The sequence below is a fragment of the Micrasema longulum genome, unplaced genomic scaffold, assembly GCF_059751315.1.
Source record: "Micrasema longulum isolate JH-2025_06_02 unplaced genomic scaffold, ASM5975131v1 h1tg002336l, whole genome shotgun sequence".
In the NCBI taxonomy this organism is placed as follows: Eukaryota; Metazoa; Arthropoda; class Insecta; order Trichoptera; family Brachycentridae; genus Micrasema; species Micrasema longulum.
This window is the reverse complement of record NW_028279486.1, coordinates 233,251-252,874: the sequence shown is the minus strand read 5'-3', so window position 1 is coordinate 252,874 and position 19,624 is coordinate 233,251. Positions and strand designations below refer to the sequence as shown.

At 32.1% G+C, this 19,624-nt stretch overlaps 1 protein-coding gene across 2 annotated transcripts in view; it reads left to right on the top strand.

Moving 5' to 3' along the window:
• Positions 1-19,624, top strand: part of LOC148272419 (uncharacterized) — a 44,346-nt gene that overhangs the window by 22,230 nt on the left and 2,492 nt on the right. Inside the window, exons 1-3 of one of the 2 annotated variants that reach the window (XM_088240065.1) lie at positions 12,251-12,291; positions 17,269-17,378; positions 18,924-19,098. In XM_088240065.1, coding sequence (XP_088096191.1) covers positions 12,260-12,291; positions 17,269-17,378; positions 18,924-19,098 — 317 coding nt within the window. In that variant the 5' untranslated portion in view covers positions 12,251-12,259. Of the gene's footprint in view, positions 1-12,250; positions 12,292-17,268; positions 17,379-18,923; positions 19,099-19,624 lie in introns of those variants that run through there. The other variant, XM_088240064.1, reaches the window with a different exon arrangement.

Genomic DNA, 19,624 nt, shown 5'->3' with positions numbered 1-19,624 from the left:
GTGCATAGTGCACGGCGAAGTTTGTCAAAAATGTATGAAAAAATGAATAAAATCTATCTTTGAAGTACGTCACGAGTTCTTGCGAATCAACCAATCAACTGCATCGCTGGTATGTGTTGTGACAGATTCCCGGTTTTCGGGAAGCCAATTCACCAGTCAAGACAACTCATCGACGACAACAAGTGACGCCACGTGCGTAGAAATTTTAAAATTAAAAAAACTTCAAAAAATCATAAAGATAACAATACGAAACACATTTTTATGCTTATTTTTATTGTCTACTAACAAATTAAAAAAAACACAGAACTTCCTCGTAGTAATGTACCGTCGAATCGAAGGGAATCGAACCCGAGACCTCTTGCGTGGTAGGCAAATGCACTAGACATTTAACCATGAGGCAGAAATGTATTATTAGGCCCAGTAATTGATATCTAGGTACTGTAAGTAGATACGTTTTGTAATTAAATATATAGTATTTTTGAGCATTGCTGTATTCCTAACTAAATGATTATTCAATAGTATTTTGAGTTTGTCCAAATGTTGGAAGACAAACACTGGATGACAACCAACTGGTCCAAGAGAATATTTTAGAATACTGGTCCAAAAAATATTTTCAGGCGTTGTCTAGTAGGTGAAATAATTCAGTAAGATCAATATCACCCGCATCAATAAAGGTTTCAGCCATTGACGTCAATGGTTTCAGCTCTTTAAATGAAAAAAATTCAATAGGTGGAAGAATCCAAACAAAATTCGATAGTTAAACATTAGCAAAATGGCGAATGTTACAGTGTGTTACCACTTAAACCAGCCAATGACAGGTCATAATTTATTTATAAGCCTCGTAAATACCTAGACTTCCATATTCTCTTCGCTAAATGTTATTCATCTCTGTTGTAATATGAGTATATTAAATGATTCTTATTACCTGAACACTTACGCTCATACAAATAAACACAAACACACCCTTTTACATTTATATATATATATATATATATATATAATTTTTTTGCAGTACTTAGGTATCTACATAAAAAAAAACACTTGTAAAAATAGTCGTATTACGAGTATTTGATATATTTTAAATCTTTAAAACAGCTAAATATATGTAGGGATGCAAACCAGGCTGTGGTCCCGTGGTAGTCTCGTGGATTCACGGATCAAGTTCCGAGGCTCAAATCCCAGTATGTCACAACTAGATTCCCATTTTTCCAGCACAAGTTATTTACGGCTTTCAGGAAATGGTCTGTAAAATGAAATATTTGGGTAAATAAAAGATCTCGTGTATTTCTTTTTACATTAAAAAATATATACACGAAGACAAAAACTTTTTACGCAAAAGTGCGGTAAAAAAAATAAATTTTTCAATTAACGAACCTAGAAGCTAGTACCTACCTGCATATAGGTACATAGTAGAACGCCGTTTATCCGATCTCCTGTCATCCAGATTGTTAAATATTCAAATCGTTAGTAATCAGGAAATTAAAAATAAAAGAAATATTTTTAATTTTAACTTTGCTGGACATGTATAATTAAGTTTTCAATGTGATTCCAATTCGCTGTTTCAAAAACAATGAAATCAGGCACTTATTAATCCGGATAATTGGAGTTTTACTGTATTGTTTACTGTAGCCAGAAATACAATCCTATGTAGAGGAGCCGCTGTAATGTTTCAGTAGATAAGATAAAAAGATTTTTATCGTTTGTAAATCAATAACAAGGCAATGTTATATAAATTTGATAAGGTTCTACCTAAATTTGTTGCAACAGAAAGGGAAACCATTTTGAGAAGCGAATATGGAAGTCTTGGTATTTTACAGGGATTATGACCTGTCATTGTTGTGGTCCTGTGGCCTAGTATCTCGGACTCACGGACCAAAGGTCCGTGGCTCGAATCCCGCTCTACCCCAACTTGAATCCCATTTTTTAATAGTGAGTTATTTACAACTCGTTGAAAATGGCCCTCAAAATGAAATATTTGGGTAAATCATAAGAACGCAAATATTTATTTTTTCTTAAAAAAAAAAAAATTGTCTGGTTTATTTATTTATTTTTTTGTTTTTTATACACACTCTTTATCAAAATACAATTCCATGTTCACTTTGCCCAGCTAACAAGGGTACATACCCCGTTCCAAGCTAGGCAATTACATTTTAATAAATTATAATAGTTAACAAATTAATATAGAGCACGGACAAACAAAATATAAACTTATTCGTATACACAATTTGATACATATACATACAGACATACACATATATACACACATATATATGTATATATACACATATATACACATGTACATACACACACACGTACACACATCCATGCGCATACACATACATACATTCATAAAAACATAGACAATTTATTTATGGTTGTCATCCATAAATATATATTTTTTTAAATTTTCCTCATTTTTTTTAGTTTAAGTGGCCACTTTACACACTGTGTAACATTCACCATTCTGCCAGTGTTTAAACATTCAAATTTCGTCAACTCTTCCATCTGTTGACTTTTGTGAAGTAAAAGAGCTGAAACCTTTATCATGTGGGTTAGATTTACCCGGCTAAAATAATTCCAAATAAATAACCATGAAAACTGTTTTCCGATTTTTATACTTCTTCTTATACCAGTTAGTTTAATCAACAATGAGTTCTACTAGGTTCTATCTAGTTTCTTTAAGCATTATGAAGAAATGGAAAAAGTAGTATTCGTACGCAATCAATGTAAATAGTAATATAATACACCACGATTTTACATTCTAAGTTTCTAAATATAATAATGGCATGTATAAATTATTACGAATTACATTAATTACCTATCGGTTTGGAGGTATCTACCTACATTAAATTATGTCAAAAAGTAAATATTTTAATCAATAGTGATATGAAACTGATCATGATTACAAATCTAATGTATATAATTTCAAAGATAAACAAAAATTAAGTTTATCTGTGAATAGTTATCACATAATTTCGCTCAAAATCAACTGAGCTTGCATAAATAGATAACCATGAAAAAATCAAAGAAAGGTTATGAATTTAATTAATTCAGTTTTTTTTTTTTTTAGTAAATAAATATTTGCGTTCTTATGATTTACCCAAATATTTAATTTTGAGGGCCATTTTCAACGAGTTGTAAATATCTCACTTTTAGAAAATGGGAATCAAGATGGGGTAGAGTAGGATTCGAACCACGGACCTTTGGTCCGTGAGTCCGAGATACTAGCCAGAGGACCACAACCCGATTCAAAATTTAATACACAAAAAGCAAATAAGTGTGTATATGAAACCGGGATGTGGTTCCGTGATAGTTTTGCGGAGTCACAGATCATAGTTTAATATACAAAATGTTTTTTGTTGCATTTTAAAATAGGCAGTATTTAATTTATGTCAGGTCGGATTAAGAATACAACTCTCGTTCTAGTGAAATAGAACCGGATCCTGAACGAGTGTTTGACCCATGTTTGAGGTCCTAGATTCCATGCAGGGTGGACGTGAAATATTGCTTCCAAAAGTGGTTCTTCACTGCAATATTTCAACGTTTCTGGACTGGCACTGAGCCGTAAGACTGATCACTTCACCTTTTATGTAAAAGGAAACGACGATGATTTGTGTTGTTTATTGAATTTTAAAATAGGCGCTATCTCTAATGTGTGGTCGTATCGAGTTCAGAGAGGTATGCAAGCGTGGTGTTTATTGGTTCATGAAATAACTTAACAAAGGTAATCTCGATAGCAATGAAGCGTAGTAAAGAAATTCACGACTCTGAAACAATACAACTGGCTCACATTTAAGAGCCAAGGTTATACTACATGGATGCCACAAAGCTGGACTTTATTTTGAGTACACCCAAATCCATATCGACATAGACAAATACAGGTTTTTTCCCGTTCGGGAGTTCACCAATATTGTATTTTATTTCACGATTTATTTAGAGTTCAAACGTTTTAAAATAAAATGCAAGTAAATTGTATGCGAGGAAGCAAGTTTTTATGTATTTAGCTCTCCATAATCCATACGAATTTAGTATTCAAACCACGCACACGTCACAGAGAGTCAAAAAATGCCATAAGTGAGTATAGTGAATGTTACACAGTGTGTTAAGTAATCACTAAACCAAGCCAATGACAAATCGTAAGTTTTGTAAATGTCTAGACTTTCATATTCTCAGCAGCTTCATATCTTTTGATAATGATCTAATATTAAAAATGTAAAATAAATAACGATTGATTGTGACATATACAGCTTAGCCACTCTGTTGTGCATGTAATAGTAATGTAATCTGACATACATGTAAAAGTTTTTTTTATAATAAATTTCATAAATGGTACATGTTTTTTATTATTCTTTATAAATCTACTTTTATACATCTAGTAAATGTTATAACTGTATCTCTCCAAAAAAAGAGACTAACTCTTGTGCTTGGAGAGTGACTTACACTGTTATAGTTATTTATTTTTTAGAGTTCATATAATTTTTAATATACGAGTACCTGAGAAAAAAAAACGTAGGATATATAAAGAAAAAGAGAAAATAATAATACATTTATACTAATTAAAATTTAAAGCAGTTTTTACACTTGTTCAAAAAATTTCTTTAGATTTACTTTGAATTTATTTATAAATATATTAGTTTTAATAGTTTTTAGTTCATTGGGGAGATTATTGCAATTTTCGATTTTCACCATGACTTGTGTGGAATATAAGGATTTTAATATTATTTTGGTATCTGAGTGACTTGTTCATCTCAAAATCTTTTATTTTTTCTTCTGTATAAATTTGTATAATGGAATTTATTTTATAAATAGAATCTACTTTGTGAACTTTAATGAATTTATATAGAACTTCCGTATTGAATGTTGAGGGTTTCTTTAATAGTTAATTCATCTTTATACTATTTTAAGAGGGTTTAACATATTGGCATATGCACCACCCCATCCAGTAATACCATATTGTAACAAAGATTGGACAATTGAGTAATAAGCTATTTTTAAATGATTGATTTTTAAAATATTCCTTAATCTAATAAATATGTATATACATTTTCTAATACGTTTAACTAGTTCACTAATATGGTCTTTCCATTTTAAGTTTTGGTCTATGTATAAATAGATAAATAAATTGATGTTTTCAATCCCGCCATCGAGCAATCTAGAATTTAGACGAGTATTTATATTGTGTAATAATAGAAATAAATTTACAGGTAATATATAATAGTTAGATAATAATTCACAACCCAAATTTTCATCATTCATAAGTACAAGAATATACATTTTGTTAGTTAAAAATATGTATCTCACTGACGTATAACGTATACGGTATAGTAAATGGATACGTTATTCCCATACTAGCTACATCGGCAAAGACTGCGTTGCGCTCTGAGGAAGTTCAGTGCTACGGGAAATTCGACATAAAAAATATTTTCTTTCGTGCGGTAAAAATTGGAGCACTATCGTAAATTGTACGTTAAAGTTTCTTGGAAATGTATTAAAGAAATAATAAAAATTATTTTTATAAAAAATTTGTGACGTCACACGCGGAGTAATTTTAAAATTACAAATTTTAAAATAAACTATAGCGCTGATAATACGACAAATATATTTTTTTAATTGGCTTAGTTTGATAGCCAATCAACAAATAAAATAAATTTTTAAAAACCACTGAACATCCTCATTTGAAAAAATTATATATCAAATCACAATATGCATACAAATATAATATACATGTAAGAAATAGATGCAAGAATAGCGAATAGAAATGCCATTTATAACTTTTCTTAATACTGTTTTCTTTTCTTTAAATACAATCAGTCTTATCATTACCTCTATCTTTATTATAACTCAAATCAATTTGATTATCTACACACTTATTTTATATCATTTATGAAAGATGGTGGGGTTCTATAATTGAGAATATAATTATTTGAAGAATGATACCAATGCTTACTTACAAATTGTACGTATTTTATGAATCCTCGTTGAACTTCCAAACATATTTTTTTTTAGAAACGCTCTTGTAACGTGTTATAATTATACTTCATCTACAAAAAAAATAGTTGGCAAATTGATAGAAAAAAGAATATTCACTGGCAACATCGTTAGACACAATAAAGGTATTCGAGAGTTGTTTTCATTTTAATCGTGTTAGTGTTTATTGTGACATGCTATTTGGATCGTATACACACCTATATTCATGCAAATACATACCTACATCACCCGTTTTTGTAACACTTAACCTTCAATTAAGTTTTCTTTATTCACGTATTATTTAAGGTAGCTTGTTCCATATTTCCTCCCCCATACTTCTAATCTTGCATAGCTCGTGCATAATCTACTAATATTAACAATCCTACACATGAAAAAATATTAAATCTATCTGATATACGCAAACCCACGCTTCACTCCTTATAAATATAAAATGGTGTACCGACTCCTACGTCACTTCTCTAATTGGGCAATGAACTGATGTAGCTGTACTTTTTATTAAAAATAATTTATAATATGAATTCGGTTTTCAGACAGTAAAAATTTTCGTTGAAAATAAATTATTTGGGATAGTGAGTTGGTATCTAAAATCAAAGGTTTACATTTTCATGCATTGAAGTATATAACTAGAGTAAGCATGAGCGTTCGAAATATGGTCCCTCAACCTGCTGCCAATTGGCATATGTTTGATAGAACGGACTTTAGTCTGTTGCGAGCAGTCCCCGACTACTTTTGAAATTTTGTCTCCTCGCAATTACTAAAATGCTTATATGTACGCTAAGATACTGCACAGATCGATCTGGAAATGGTATAATCTTTCACCGGTAAGCAATGTTCTTATCTTAATCAAAAAAAGTTTTATTAATATGTTCGTGAGTTGTCTCCTGTCTTTGTCCTGCTCAGTTATTTGGGCGTATAGTGAAACGACAAACAAAGGTGACGCGAATATAGTAGACCAATGTTAACAACCCGTGCTTTTTACTGTACTACGTGTTTTGCTTGCCATAGTCGAAGTGTTATGACGTGACGACACTTGCTCCCTCCGCTGGTCATTCACTTTCCTTTGGGGACGACTTTTTAGCTCGGATTTGTATGGAGTGTCATCTCTATATATATCTTGTTTTAATGTGTATTTTTGCAAATTTGAAATGAGGTGAAGTGACCCAACTGACGAAATAGTAAAACTTAAGTATTCAAAGTTTATTCTCCATGAGCTTTTGCCTATTTTTATTTTACAAAACTTTTTTGATATTTCTAATTAATATGTAATGTGATGTATTTTTTTTTAGATAGTTGTATAAATAAAATTTGAACACCTGGTTATACCTTAACTAATAAACAGTATATATATATATATATATATATATATATATATATATATATATATTTATATATATATATATTTACAAAAATACTTTTAAAAACAAAACATTGCTGTAAAATTCAGACGCTTTCCGATGACACTATCTACCTATATGGACGTTTATTATCCCACGAATCGATGCGATAGACCCAGCATCCCTTATCTCTTTTGGCAATCATTCATTCATTAACATCTAAAGTCCTTTGTGATACAGATTGTTTTGAGTTGCCTGGATTCTTGTTTTTGGGAGTCTGAAACCTTTTCTTCGCCTCGTGGGATAGCGATGAATTTCGTTATTTGGGTTCGTTATTAATATGCATGTTTTGTACATTAAGAATCGGGGAATAAAAGTTTATATATTACAGGTACTAATTACAGAAATGTAATATAAACAACGACTTTACTTTACCTTTTAAATGTCGATTGGTTCACTTCACCTGCAATGGGCTCAAATTATGAATGTATATAATGCATGGAAATGTAATATAGAAATGCTTTGATATAAGACGCGACAAAACAATGGGCTAAGAAATTCACAAATTATCATTTTTATTCGTATACTCACCTACGTTTGAAATAATATGACGATTCGGGATTGTTTTATTGGTGTAATAAGTCTACACGGAGAATCTACAAAAAAACAAAAAGTGTTATGCAAATAAAAACACCGTGGTGTAATGGCTAAGACGCTTGCCTCACGCACGGAGTGTTCCGGGCTTTTTTTTTTAAGTTTTAAAATTAATTATTGAAGTATTTGTATTTCTGAAACAACTCCGCGTCAGAGGCTCTCTTCCGCTTATTCTCGATCAGTTCAGCCCATTGGTCCATTGACGGCAAGCAAACCGGAAATCTTCCATAACACTCATCGGGTTGATTCACATGAATTAGTGACGTCGTTCAAAGTAGATCGTTTTTATCAAAATATATTTTACAAATTTTTTCGTAAATTTTCAGCAAACTTTGCCGTACAATTTAATGCTACAATTTTTTTACGCGCGCAAGAAAATATTTATTATATCCAATTTCCCGAAGGGCTGAAGTTCCTCTTTCACTTTTTTTTTCAATTTGTAAAAACGGTTCTTTATCCGTATGAAAAATATATTATACTAATTGTGATTTGGTTAAATAATACTAAAATCAAACTACATATCATAAATAACCTATGATTTTAATTTGAAATATTACATTTGATTCGAGGTTATTTTTTTGTTAAATTTATCTTTGCCAACTGCTGGCAAATAAAATATTTTCTCAATGCGAATAAAACACTTATTTTAAAGCATGACCTTTAATTGCGGCACAAATAAAGATGTGCGAGTGCATACACTTGCCTTTTTATTTAAAAATCTGAGTGCTTGGAATATCGCGGACCAAAAATAAAACCGCTTTCGTACTTTTTTAGCTCGTTTTTTTCCGGCTATTCGGACATCTTTATTTGTATGTACATAATTTGTTTGTGTAGCTGTTCCAACTTGTATTCAAAGGAATAGAAAATTACAGAAAAAACTCAGATATCGTCATCATTCATTGGACTTTGAACCCAATTCGAAATGAGTGTTTATAATAATCGATTGCGCATAATACCTTTACCTAATTATTGGGAATTTTACCAAATTAAAAAGCTTGAACGAAACGTGCTCGAACAAGCGTTAGTGTTCCGATATATTTCCAAAAACGTGTTCAGTTAGTTTCAAATATCGTTTGTTACGCGGGAAAATAGGTTCATTTGTCGATTCTGCAATAATTCGCTACAAATATCAACCGAAGTCCTAAAATTAGACGTTTATGTGATCATTGTTCGTTAGTCAGCATTGCTGGAATGGATTATAGAGATGATTTAACTCTATTCATAGCGAGGAACGAGCTCGCTGAAGGTAAAACATTTTGACACCTCGCCTAGGTGACGTTATTTCACATAGCAACTGTGATTTCCAGGGGCATGCATGTTATATTATACATAACAAAATAATTTACAAATGTACGTTTTAATGAAGAAGTTCAGACCTACAAGAAATTGGATATAATAAAAGTTTTCTTATGCGCGGTAACATTTAGAGCATTAAATTATACGGCAATGTATCTTGAAAATGTATGAAAAGAATAATAAAAAATAATTACTTTGAACGACGTGCTAGTTCATATGAATCAAGCAATGGTATGACAGTTGTAAAAGATTTCCGGTTTTCAGTAAATCGACGGACCAATCGGCAGAACTGGCCGAGAAGAAGCAGAAGAGAAATTAAAATGAAACAATCGTAGCGTCAGCGCTATTATCAGTAATACGATACATATTTTTTTAGCTTAGTTTAATAGACTATTAACAAATAATACAAAAAAAAAAAAAAACAATGAAATTTCTCATTGGAATACATAAAATAAAGACACCGTAATATTCTTAATTAATCGGCAATCAAGATGGGCATTATCGATGAATTGAACATACCTACCTAAACAAACCAACTGCAGATTGATTGGTTACTTTTTAAATAAAGCTGATTAAGACACAAGGTCATTTTAAAATATGAAAATACTTGTAAAAAAGCATGGACTCATTGTTACTATTAGGCTTTTGTCGAGAAATTTAACTGAAGACAAAAATAAAATAATTATTGTAAAAATGATTGATTGTGTCTGTCATGTACGGTCCGTTTCACACGTATCGCGCCAATCCACTCGGTCCGGAAAATCTAAGGTGGGTGGATACTTATTTATTATTTTCTTTTTTGGTTGTATTTATTTAGTTTCTAAAAAAAAATTTTGCTAAAATAAATCGAGTAGAGATTAGTCGGCCTCATGGTGTACCGGTTCGTGTTTTTACCTGTCGATTGACATATGAAATGTTTTAAAAATAATTATTAATAAATCCACCCTATGTTCTTTAATGGTACCGTGCTATGTTGAACGATCGACTTAATTAGCGGATAGGAATATGAGCTCTATTCTCTAAGTATAATTTCGTATGTCTAAAGACGACGAATTTTAACATACGAAACATAACGAAACAACATAACGAAAGCTTTAGCTTGGGGCGAAATTGATGTCTTAAATCTTCGGTATAGTAGCATCTCTCTAAGTATTACTTACAAACAATGTGTATGAGGAAGAAAGAGTTAATATTTCTCGCTTATAACTTCAATGAAATTCATTGAAATCGCAAAACATGTTGAAAAAATCACAAAATTTTAGTATTATTTATATTCACAATAAGTTTTTCTGGGTTATTATGCCGTGTGTCGTTCGTACTCTCTACCGACGTTTCGGATCGCGTTACAGCGTCCATCATCAGGGTTGATGTTGATGTTGCAACCCTGATGATGGACGCTGTAACGCGATCCGAAACGTCGGTAGAGAGTACGAACGACACACGGCATAATAACCCAGAAAAACTTATTGTGCATCTTAACGGCCGTGAAAATCTAAGAAGTTTAATTATTTATATTATTTTTCTTTTATTTGTAACTAAACACCGTTTAAATGTCACATTGTAAAATTTTAATCTTTCAATTTAATAACAATCAATAATGTTTCTCAATTTAATGAATTACGCTATATACAAAAAATAACGTATGTCAATTTTAAGGTTACCTATATAGACATCTATTCGGTATTAGTAACAAAACAAAACAAACTTTACAAATGTCAAGCATCTAACGAAATCTAAGTCAATCGAAATTGATAATTAAATATATTTATTGATATATTATTTGATTACTGTGGTGTTTTAAACTCGGAGTTTGTTATATAAGAACAAGCTGCAAATAAAAAATGTTTTCTAGGCGTCATGAGACTTTTAAAAGATAATATTTAATGTAAATAAAGAAAGGCAATTCTTAGTTATTACACCACTCACAAATTGTTGAAATTAGCATCGACATTGGTCATAAAAACAATATATTACTGAACTTAATATGCCATTGATAAAAAAATTGTAATGTGGTCTGCCATGGGCTACGATTAATGACATTCTGTCCATACAATACCCATAGAAGCGATATGCGCCAGATAGCTCCCCAACACACCACTCCACAACACGACACAATAATGTAATCCCCACATAGTTCAATGTGGCGAACACAATTATTTAGTCTATTATGAAAAAAAAGAGCATTTGAGATGATGTAACTTTCATTCAAAACGGCGCTGTGTAAATCGACCATTATTATTATTGTATTATATTTATAAAAAAACATATTATACACATAAAAACATATCTTCGTGATCTCTCCGTGATTCGTTTCCATGAAAATCGTCTACCTGCCAAGTCATAGGTTTTCCGTTCGGGTTCTTAAGAAATGTTTTTTTGAACATTGCATCTCGAGAACCTTAATATCGAAAACAACCTTAACATACCGAAAATACATAAATAAATAAAATACAAGTACGTATTCCACCGTGTGATTGGGTTAAGTTGAGATTTTTGAAAACCACATCCGTAGGTATTTATTTAATTCCTTTACAACCGTATTTTTTTTTAATTGTTAAGTAAATTTATTTGACTTTTCTGAAAAGTCAGTGCACGCCCCTGTTACATTTGTATCGATTTGCCATTATGTACCGGCCGGGAAACTTGAATAAAGATTTAGTAATGAGTTGTATAATTTGCATATAATCGATTGTGTTTAGGTATATTTTATATGTAGGTATAGGTATTTTTAATCGATTGTGGACGTTACATTCTATATTATGAAGTTACACATACCACATACTACATGCTTCGGTCACTTTGATAATATTATTAGGTGTGTACTCTGGACTTGGGCGTTTCGGGACTCGGAACAAATAGCAATATACGAGTATATAATCAGCGCAAATTATATTAGATTATTGTTTTATATATTATCTGAAGATTTAAAGATGTTCTAATTCTATAAAAAAACTCCAATTTATTGCGTCATTAGCGGTGATTTCCGAATGAATATGCATGTGACAGTTCTTCCGTATTGGTAAGCGAAGTTCATTTCTTACCATCAAATAACATCCATACTTGGGTATAATCATCATTCGCTTGCGCGTACCGAATGATACATAGGGAACTGTGAATAATACCTGGGAATCTTAAAGACTCACACCAAACATCTGCCGTTCCATGAAACGTTGTGTGATTTAATTTTTTAGAAACTCTTTACCGTAAGGGTTGTCGTGAGACTCTATAGCAGTATTTATAATTAACTATGTGTAATTTGTCGGCCTCGTGGAGTAGTGGTCAGCGCGTTTGCCTACAATGCAAGAGGTCTCGAGTTCGATTCCCGATGTGGTTGACATGAAGTATTTTTTACCTCAGAGTAATAATGCGTAACCTAGAGAGAAGCCCTATCACTATGTTTCATAGAACGCAAGCGATGTTGGTTTGTTGGTTAGCAACCAATTAGTGGCCATTTTGTTTTATTTGACAACATAAACATAACGGTTCGATCGGATGCTTTTGTAGCTGTGCTTGGTTTTGTTTGTAAATAACTTGGATATTTACGTTATAATAAATAAAAATCGACTATGGTGAATTGCAGTATGTTTGGTTGCAGCAGTAGGAGCGTCAAAGGTGTTAAAAGAGTTAGTTTTCACAGGTAATTGATTCCGAATATTTTCTCATGATTTACATTGATTTTTGGCATTTATTGTCCCGACACGTGTATTATGTTGCTTAAAAACTTTTCTTATATCAACATATTTACTTCAGACACTATTTTTTCTCAATTTAGGGAATTATAGTATTTTTACTGTTGATAATGACAGTTTATTATAGGCAATATGTCAGGGACGCACTAGACATTAATATAAAGTTTGAGTTTTTATCGAGTAGAGGTCGATTGAAATTTTACTCGAAAATAGCAACGTTAACCTTGAAATCGCATCTAAAATGACGTGTCCAAATTTCAGGCCGCTACAACTCGCCATTTCGGAGATGTGACAGACAAACAAACAAACTCAACACAGAACTTTGGTTCAATGGAGTTGAAACACAAATATTTATGTGTAAATTAATAAAAAAATAAACACAAAGATGTATTTTCAGTTTTATAACATAAATATAGGCAAATTATAGAAAAATAGATTGGAATAACTCTGCAATGATAAATACACAGGTACATATTTAAAAGTAATTATAATGCAAATTAATATTTATTTGGCAATTCTCGACTTGAGTACGGCCCATTGTTTTGCTGCGAACTGTAGATAACTTACTACCCAATAATCATAGAATGGTTTTCCTACGTTTGGGCTCCTCTCTAGGTTACGCATTATTACTCTGAGGTTTTTACACTAGAATATGTCATAGTCCCTGGACTGGCAGCTGAAGCGTAAGATTGATCATCTTACCTTCATGTAACAGAAATGATCGAGATACGTTGCGATTGGTGTACTAATGCAGTGCCCTATGAACCATTAGGTGCGAAAAGGGAATGATGCTGATGGTGTGTAGAATATTGTAATGTAAAACAACATTTTGTCTTATCGAGTATTAAACCCTTAATGATACGTCTCTCGGTATAATGATTAGCACGCACGAGGTCCCGGGTTCGATTCTCGATCGAGTATAACCGACGCAAATACATATATATTTTTTGCCTAAATTTATTTTATTTCCGCGTTTCATTGAAAACACCCACTCACATACAAAAAATAAAAGCAATATTAATTTATCTATTGTGTTTTGCGCATTTATTTATTTTAAGTGCCTTGATAATGCTAATTTAGAACCGGCTACCTAAATAAATTAGAAGTATTAGATACACTTTCGAATGAATTTGCTCGGTTGATCGATTGCGAAAATAATAAATTTAAAATCGAGGGAAAAACGTTTACTGGTCTGGCGATTACAATAGACTAGAAGACATGCAGCGGATTTTGGTAATACAGTGTTCCGGTAGGTAAAATAAGACACCCATGATGTTCATTGCATAAATACTAGAACCAAACATAACCTGTAGGTACAAGATATGCGATAAATCAGCACAATGAACGATAAAAATAAGGATATGAGTATAATCGGGCACCTACACAATGGTAGTATTTTCGGCGATAGATATTCAAAAGTCAAACATCAAAGGTGCCTCTCCGAAATTGGACAAGTTATGTTTGTGTTTGTGAGCATATCGGCCATGCGGGAGCAATACACGGCTCTACAGGCCTCATTAGGCAGACAACATATCATTTTTTACCTTTTTGAGATATTTCTTTGTCATTTTAGTAAATTTTCCACATACTGAATATTATGATTTATCACTAACAAAATTTTGAAAGTGTGTATAATCCAATGTAACATTATTTTGTGTCATCATTTTTATTCCGTTGTTCTGTAACTCAAATATTTTTTGAAAACTCTGCGTTGAAAAGATCGATAACATTTTTTTTTATAAAAAAAAAATTGTACCATAAAACAGGTTTTGTTTCTGCCTGCTCGATTATATCAACTTGTAGGGAAATTGATTCGTACCAAGTATATAATGTCAATAAGGTTAAAAATACACAAACAAATAGCGATTCTCAAGGGCAAGCACCGCGAAATATTGCTGAGCAAACATCCTAAAAAAACAATATTTCATATAGTTTTTGCTAGGAATCCAATCTCGGACCTTTAGTACCTACGGTAGGCGAATGAGCTAATCGCTTCATAACAAGGCGGTCTTGTCTCCACTGAATTTCTGTTTTAAGCATTTTTATGTGAGTGAAAAACACTCACCCTGGATTCTCATTCTATTTTACACCGAGAACGGTGTGTTTCATCCACCCGGACACAGGAAATGTACTCCCAGTAGAACTCACTGTACAAAGTAATAAATTATTGCCAATAGAGTCGCCCGTATAGAGAAAAACCGTTCTATGATTATTGACCACAAAGTTAGCTATACAGGGTGTTCTTTAAACCCTGTCACATGCAAAACCACAATGATCAGTATGGGCAAGAAGACATATTAGCACATTAAAAAAATATTTAGAACAAAGAAAACTTTTTTAAATAAAATATTTTAAAAATCAAATGGTTGCTTACTTCTGCAGGGGAGAAGTGAGGGGAGCGCGGCGCAGTGTCAGACTCCCCCCTTCCCCCACCTCGTTTCACCCCTACAGAAGTAAGCAACTATTTGCTTTATTTGATATTTTATTTCGTTCTAAAAAAATATATTTATGTGTCAATATGTCTTCTTGCTCATACTGATCATCGTGGTTTCGGATGTGACAGGGTTTAGAGAACACCCTGTATATTACAGCAATACAACGGGCCGTAGGTACTTGGGTTGAAAATTTCAAGGGCAAACCGAAACCGTCCATTACATGTTTGTTGTTAAACTAAAAACCAAACAAAAAATTTGGAACGCTTTTGTTCTATGCAATGGAGCTTAAGGGCTTCTCTAGAGAATTATTACTCTGAGACTCAAACCCATATACACATATACATAGATAATAAACGCAAACAATCCAAATATAAGGAAACAAAGAAAAATGTGTTGTTTAAGCAATAATCATAATAACTCGGGGACCTACTTTAATAGTGACGCATCGCTGGACATTGGCCATGTGAGATGTGTAAGACAGTTCCATCCATTGTGTGTCAATAGGCAATTAATCCAATGATGCACTTTACTTTGTTAAAATAACTGTATCTCTTTATTAGTACTCTGCAGCCAGTTCCCCTAGATCAGCTGCTCGATATTGTATACCAATTGAATGAACAATTTAGATCTCTTCTGTTAAGTAATTGGTAGCATTCTAAGTGCCATTCTACTCACACAATAGGGTTTTTTGCAAAACAATTTATCATTATATACCAACGAGGGTGACCATTTTGTTTTGGTTGATATAAAACAATTTTGAGATTATATTTTTCTGAGTATTCCAAATGAAATGGATAAATTAAGGAATAAACATATAGAGAAAATAAAACAAAAGACCCATTCGAGTCTTACAAATAGGTTATAAAAATATTCAATATAATGTTACCTTGTAAATTTTAATATAAAATAATGAAATTATAGGCGTTAATTTTATTTTTATTTGGGATTTTTACAGCTATTACATAAACAAAATAAGTAGAAAAATCTTAACAATGCTAAAGCCAATTAAAAAAATCCACTGTAAATATAATGACACATAATATATAAGAAAAGAAGTTTAGTAATTGTATTTGTGTGACGTTTGTATTCATGTGTATGTGAATGTGTGTATGCGTGAATGAATGAGGGAGAGGATACATGTGCGTGTGGGAATGAATGAGGGAGAGGGTGCGTGTGTGTGGGTGCATAAGTATAAAAAAATAATTGTTTAAAACTTGTAATTGTATTGAAAATGGTACAATAAAGAGCTTAGTAAAAAGTTAGAAACCTTTTTGTTAAAATTCAAATCAAGAAATGATATAAATTGTTTTTTTTTTTATGTATGTTAAATCTCAAAACCGTATTCTGAAAAAAAAAAAGCATTTTATTTTAAAATTTAACTGATACACATCGAATGAATAATGTGCGACGAGTCCTATACAATACGGTAGGTAACCACAAAATGCAGTAAATACGAAATAATGACAACAATAATATAAGGTTTGACAATACGCGAACGTTGATTCAAAACGAACACACAAATGCATATTATATGCACCTACATAATATATAAATAAGAATGACATATAAGTTTGATAGAAATGATTTGGATTATAAAAATCAGGTGTCACAAACAGTTGGCCCGCAGTACGGGGATACATAATTATATTAAAAGATCTTCTCACTATAAAACTTATATTTGTTCAGGGATAGAGAGCAACGGAGAAGAGGATGCGGACAAAGACAATTTATAGTTTAGTTAATAAGGTGATAATTCATAAAAACAGCATAAGGGATTTATGATTTTGTATCTTTCATTTTTTTGGCTTGTGGAAGATAACTGCCATCAGAAATTGTTGAAATTTTTTACTTAAAATTATTTTTTGTTTTCAGGAGTTTTAAGTCATTCACCAAAAAAGGACGCCGGGAAATTCAAGAAAAGGCGCAAAAAACATCCAGCAGTGCTACAAATAGTCCAATTGTGTATAGGAAACCTTTAAATGGTAATTATCTAAGTATCTCAATTTGTTGCAACAAAAAAGGAAAACATTGTTGAAAAGAAAATATGGATGACTAGGCATTTACAGGACTGTCCTGTCACTGTGAATAAAAGAGCCGAGACCTTTTTAATGTGGATGGGATTCATCTGGCTGAATCGAACTAGACAAAGCCGGCAACTATTTTTATACTTCTTCTTATACCAGTTAGTGTTATGAAAGTAATTACCAGTTAATGTTTTGAGTTTGTCCAAATGTTTGTAGAAAAGATTAAAGCTCTTTTACTGCACAAAAGTCAAAAGATGGAAGAGTTGAGGAAATGTGGATTTTTAAACATGAATTAATGTTGAATGTTACACAGTGTGTAGTGGCCACTTAAACCAGCCAATGACAGATCACAAGCCCCGTAAATGCCTAGACGTCCAAATTACCTTCTCAAAAATGTTTTCCCTCTCTGTTATAACAAATTTAGATCTAAATAACTCCCTAAGTAGGTTATCCAGCCTGTCTACAATAATTTGATCATACTCAAATCATTGTTGATCTTAATATCTGATTGAGTTTTACCGAATCTTTCTTTTATTAAATCAAATCTTTATAATATAATATTAAAAGTCTTTATATCATTATTACAAAAAATATATCTATAAATAATTCTGCTGATGCCTTTCATCTCCTATGCTACAAGCCATTGAGGTCCCCGGTCTTGTCCAAGAAACTTCTCTACTCATCACTGTCAATTTCCAGTTTCTGATGCCCAATAACCCAGCATTCTTTTGAACACAATTTAATTTAGGCCTACTGACACTTTAATGTTCTATTGGTTTTTTAAAAAGTAATAGTATAGATCAGCGATTGGCAATTGGCAGCCCACGGACCAGATCCGGCCTGCAATGTGCTCCATTCTGGCCCTGCGGGCCCCTGTTCAGTTCCTAAACGGACCACAGTAGTACATGAAGCCCGGCCGTCATCAAGGATTTCACTTTATTTTTTTGTAAATTAGAATTTTAGTTGGCATATTTTGTATTCAAATGTCACTTCAAATTGTATTCTTTCATCATAGCAATTCTTTAATTGCATATTGGGCATTGTTTTAAATCAGTTGCGTTTGGCTCGGATGGGCACGAGTAACATCTACAGTCACGTGGTCCACAAGGAAATGGACATATTCATATGGCCAGCCACCAAAACTAATTGCTGATCACCGGTATAGATGGTCAGTTATCTCCATCCTTGCGACATGACTGACCTGACATGCCCAGTGAAATAAGTTGCGCATAAAACAAATAGTAATAAAAATGATGGGAAGTACATTGAGTATTATGCGTTTCCAATAGGTTTATTAACAATTGAAACTGAAAGCATGGTCATGAGGAGAAGCAATAGTACAAAATAGTATTAAGAGATATAGTTAAATATGTTTTATCATGGAGATTATTTTTTGAGCATATCAAACTATAGATGCTCTCAATATCAATGGCTTACATTCAAATTTTGTTTCTAAGCTTGAATCGAAGTATAAATCTTAATTGTGTTGTCCATTATTTCCAGGTAATTCTTCAAGTGTCCAAACCTTAAATAGAGTAACAGAAAATCAGCCCCAGGCTAATAGATATGTGTACTCAGGATCAGTCACTCCTTTACCTCGAATACGAGTTCATGAGAGAGGAAGTATTTCCAATACTCAACCAAATGAAATGTATCTCTCTCCCGGAAACCAGTCACGGTAAGCCTTATTCATTTATCAATGGTATTTTTCTTTAACACTTTAACACTACCTTCTTCAATGTATATTTATTAACACTACCTTCCAGGCACAATTATCTTAACACTACACAAACCAAGCAGTACCTAATATTTACAAACGGTACTGGATTAATTTTTCGCTTAAGTGTAGTGTAATTATTAATCTTTCTCATTATTTTCCACAACATGTAAAAGACACTGTATTATTTAACTGTTTTCTGATTATTTTGATCATTTGTCAAATGAAGAAAACATCACTCTTCAGAGAAATCAGTTTGAATTTTCACTTTTAATCAGAAGAGTTTATTTCTAATAACACTGAAGTTTTGCGTGTACGCATTTTGGATCATCAGACTCAAACACCATTGAATTAAAATTACTTTCGCTGTCAAATTGTTTATTTCAATTTATTTATTTTTTTAAATTATGATTTTAAAAAAGGAGACTTAAACAGCTTCCTTTTTCAGTGTAAGGTAGCATCATTATCTTTCGCTTCCTGCATCTAA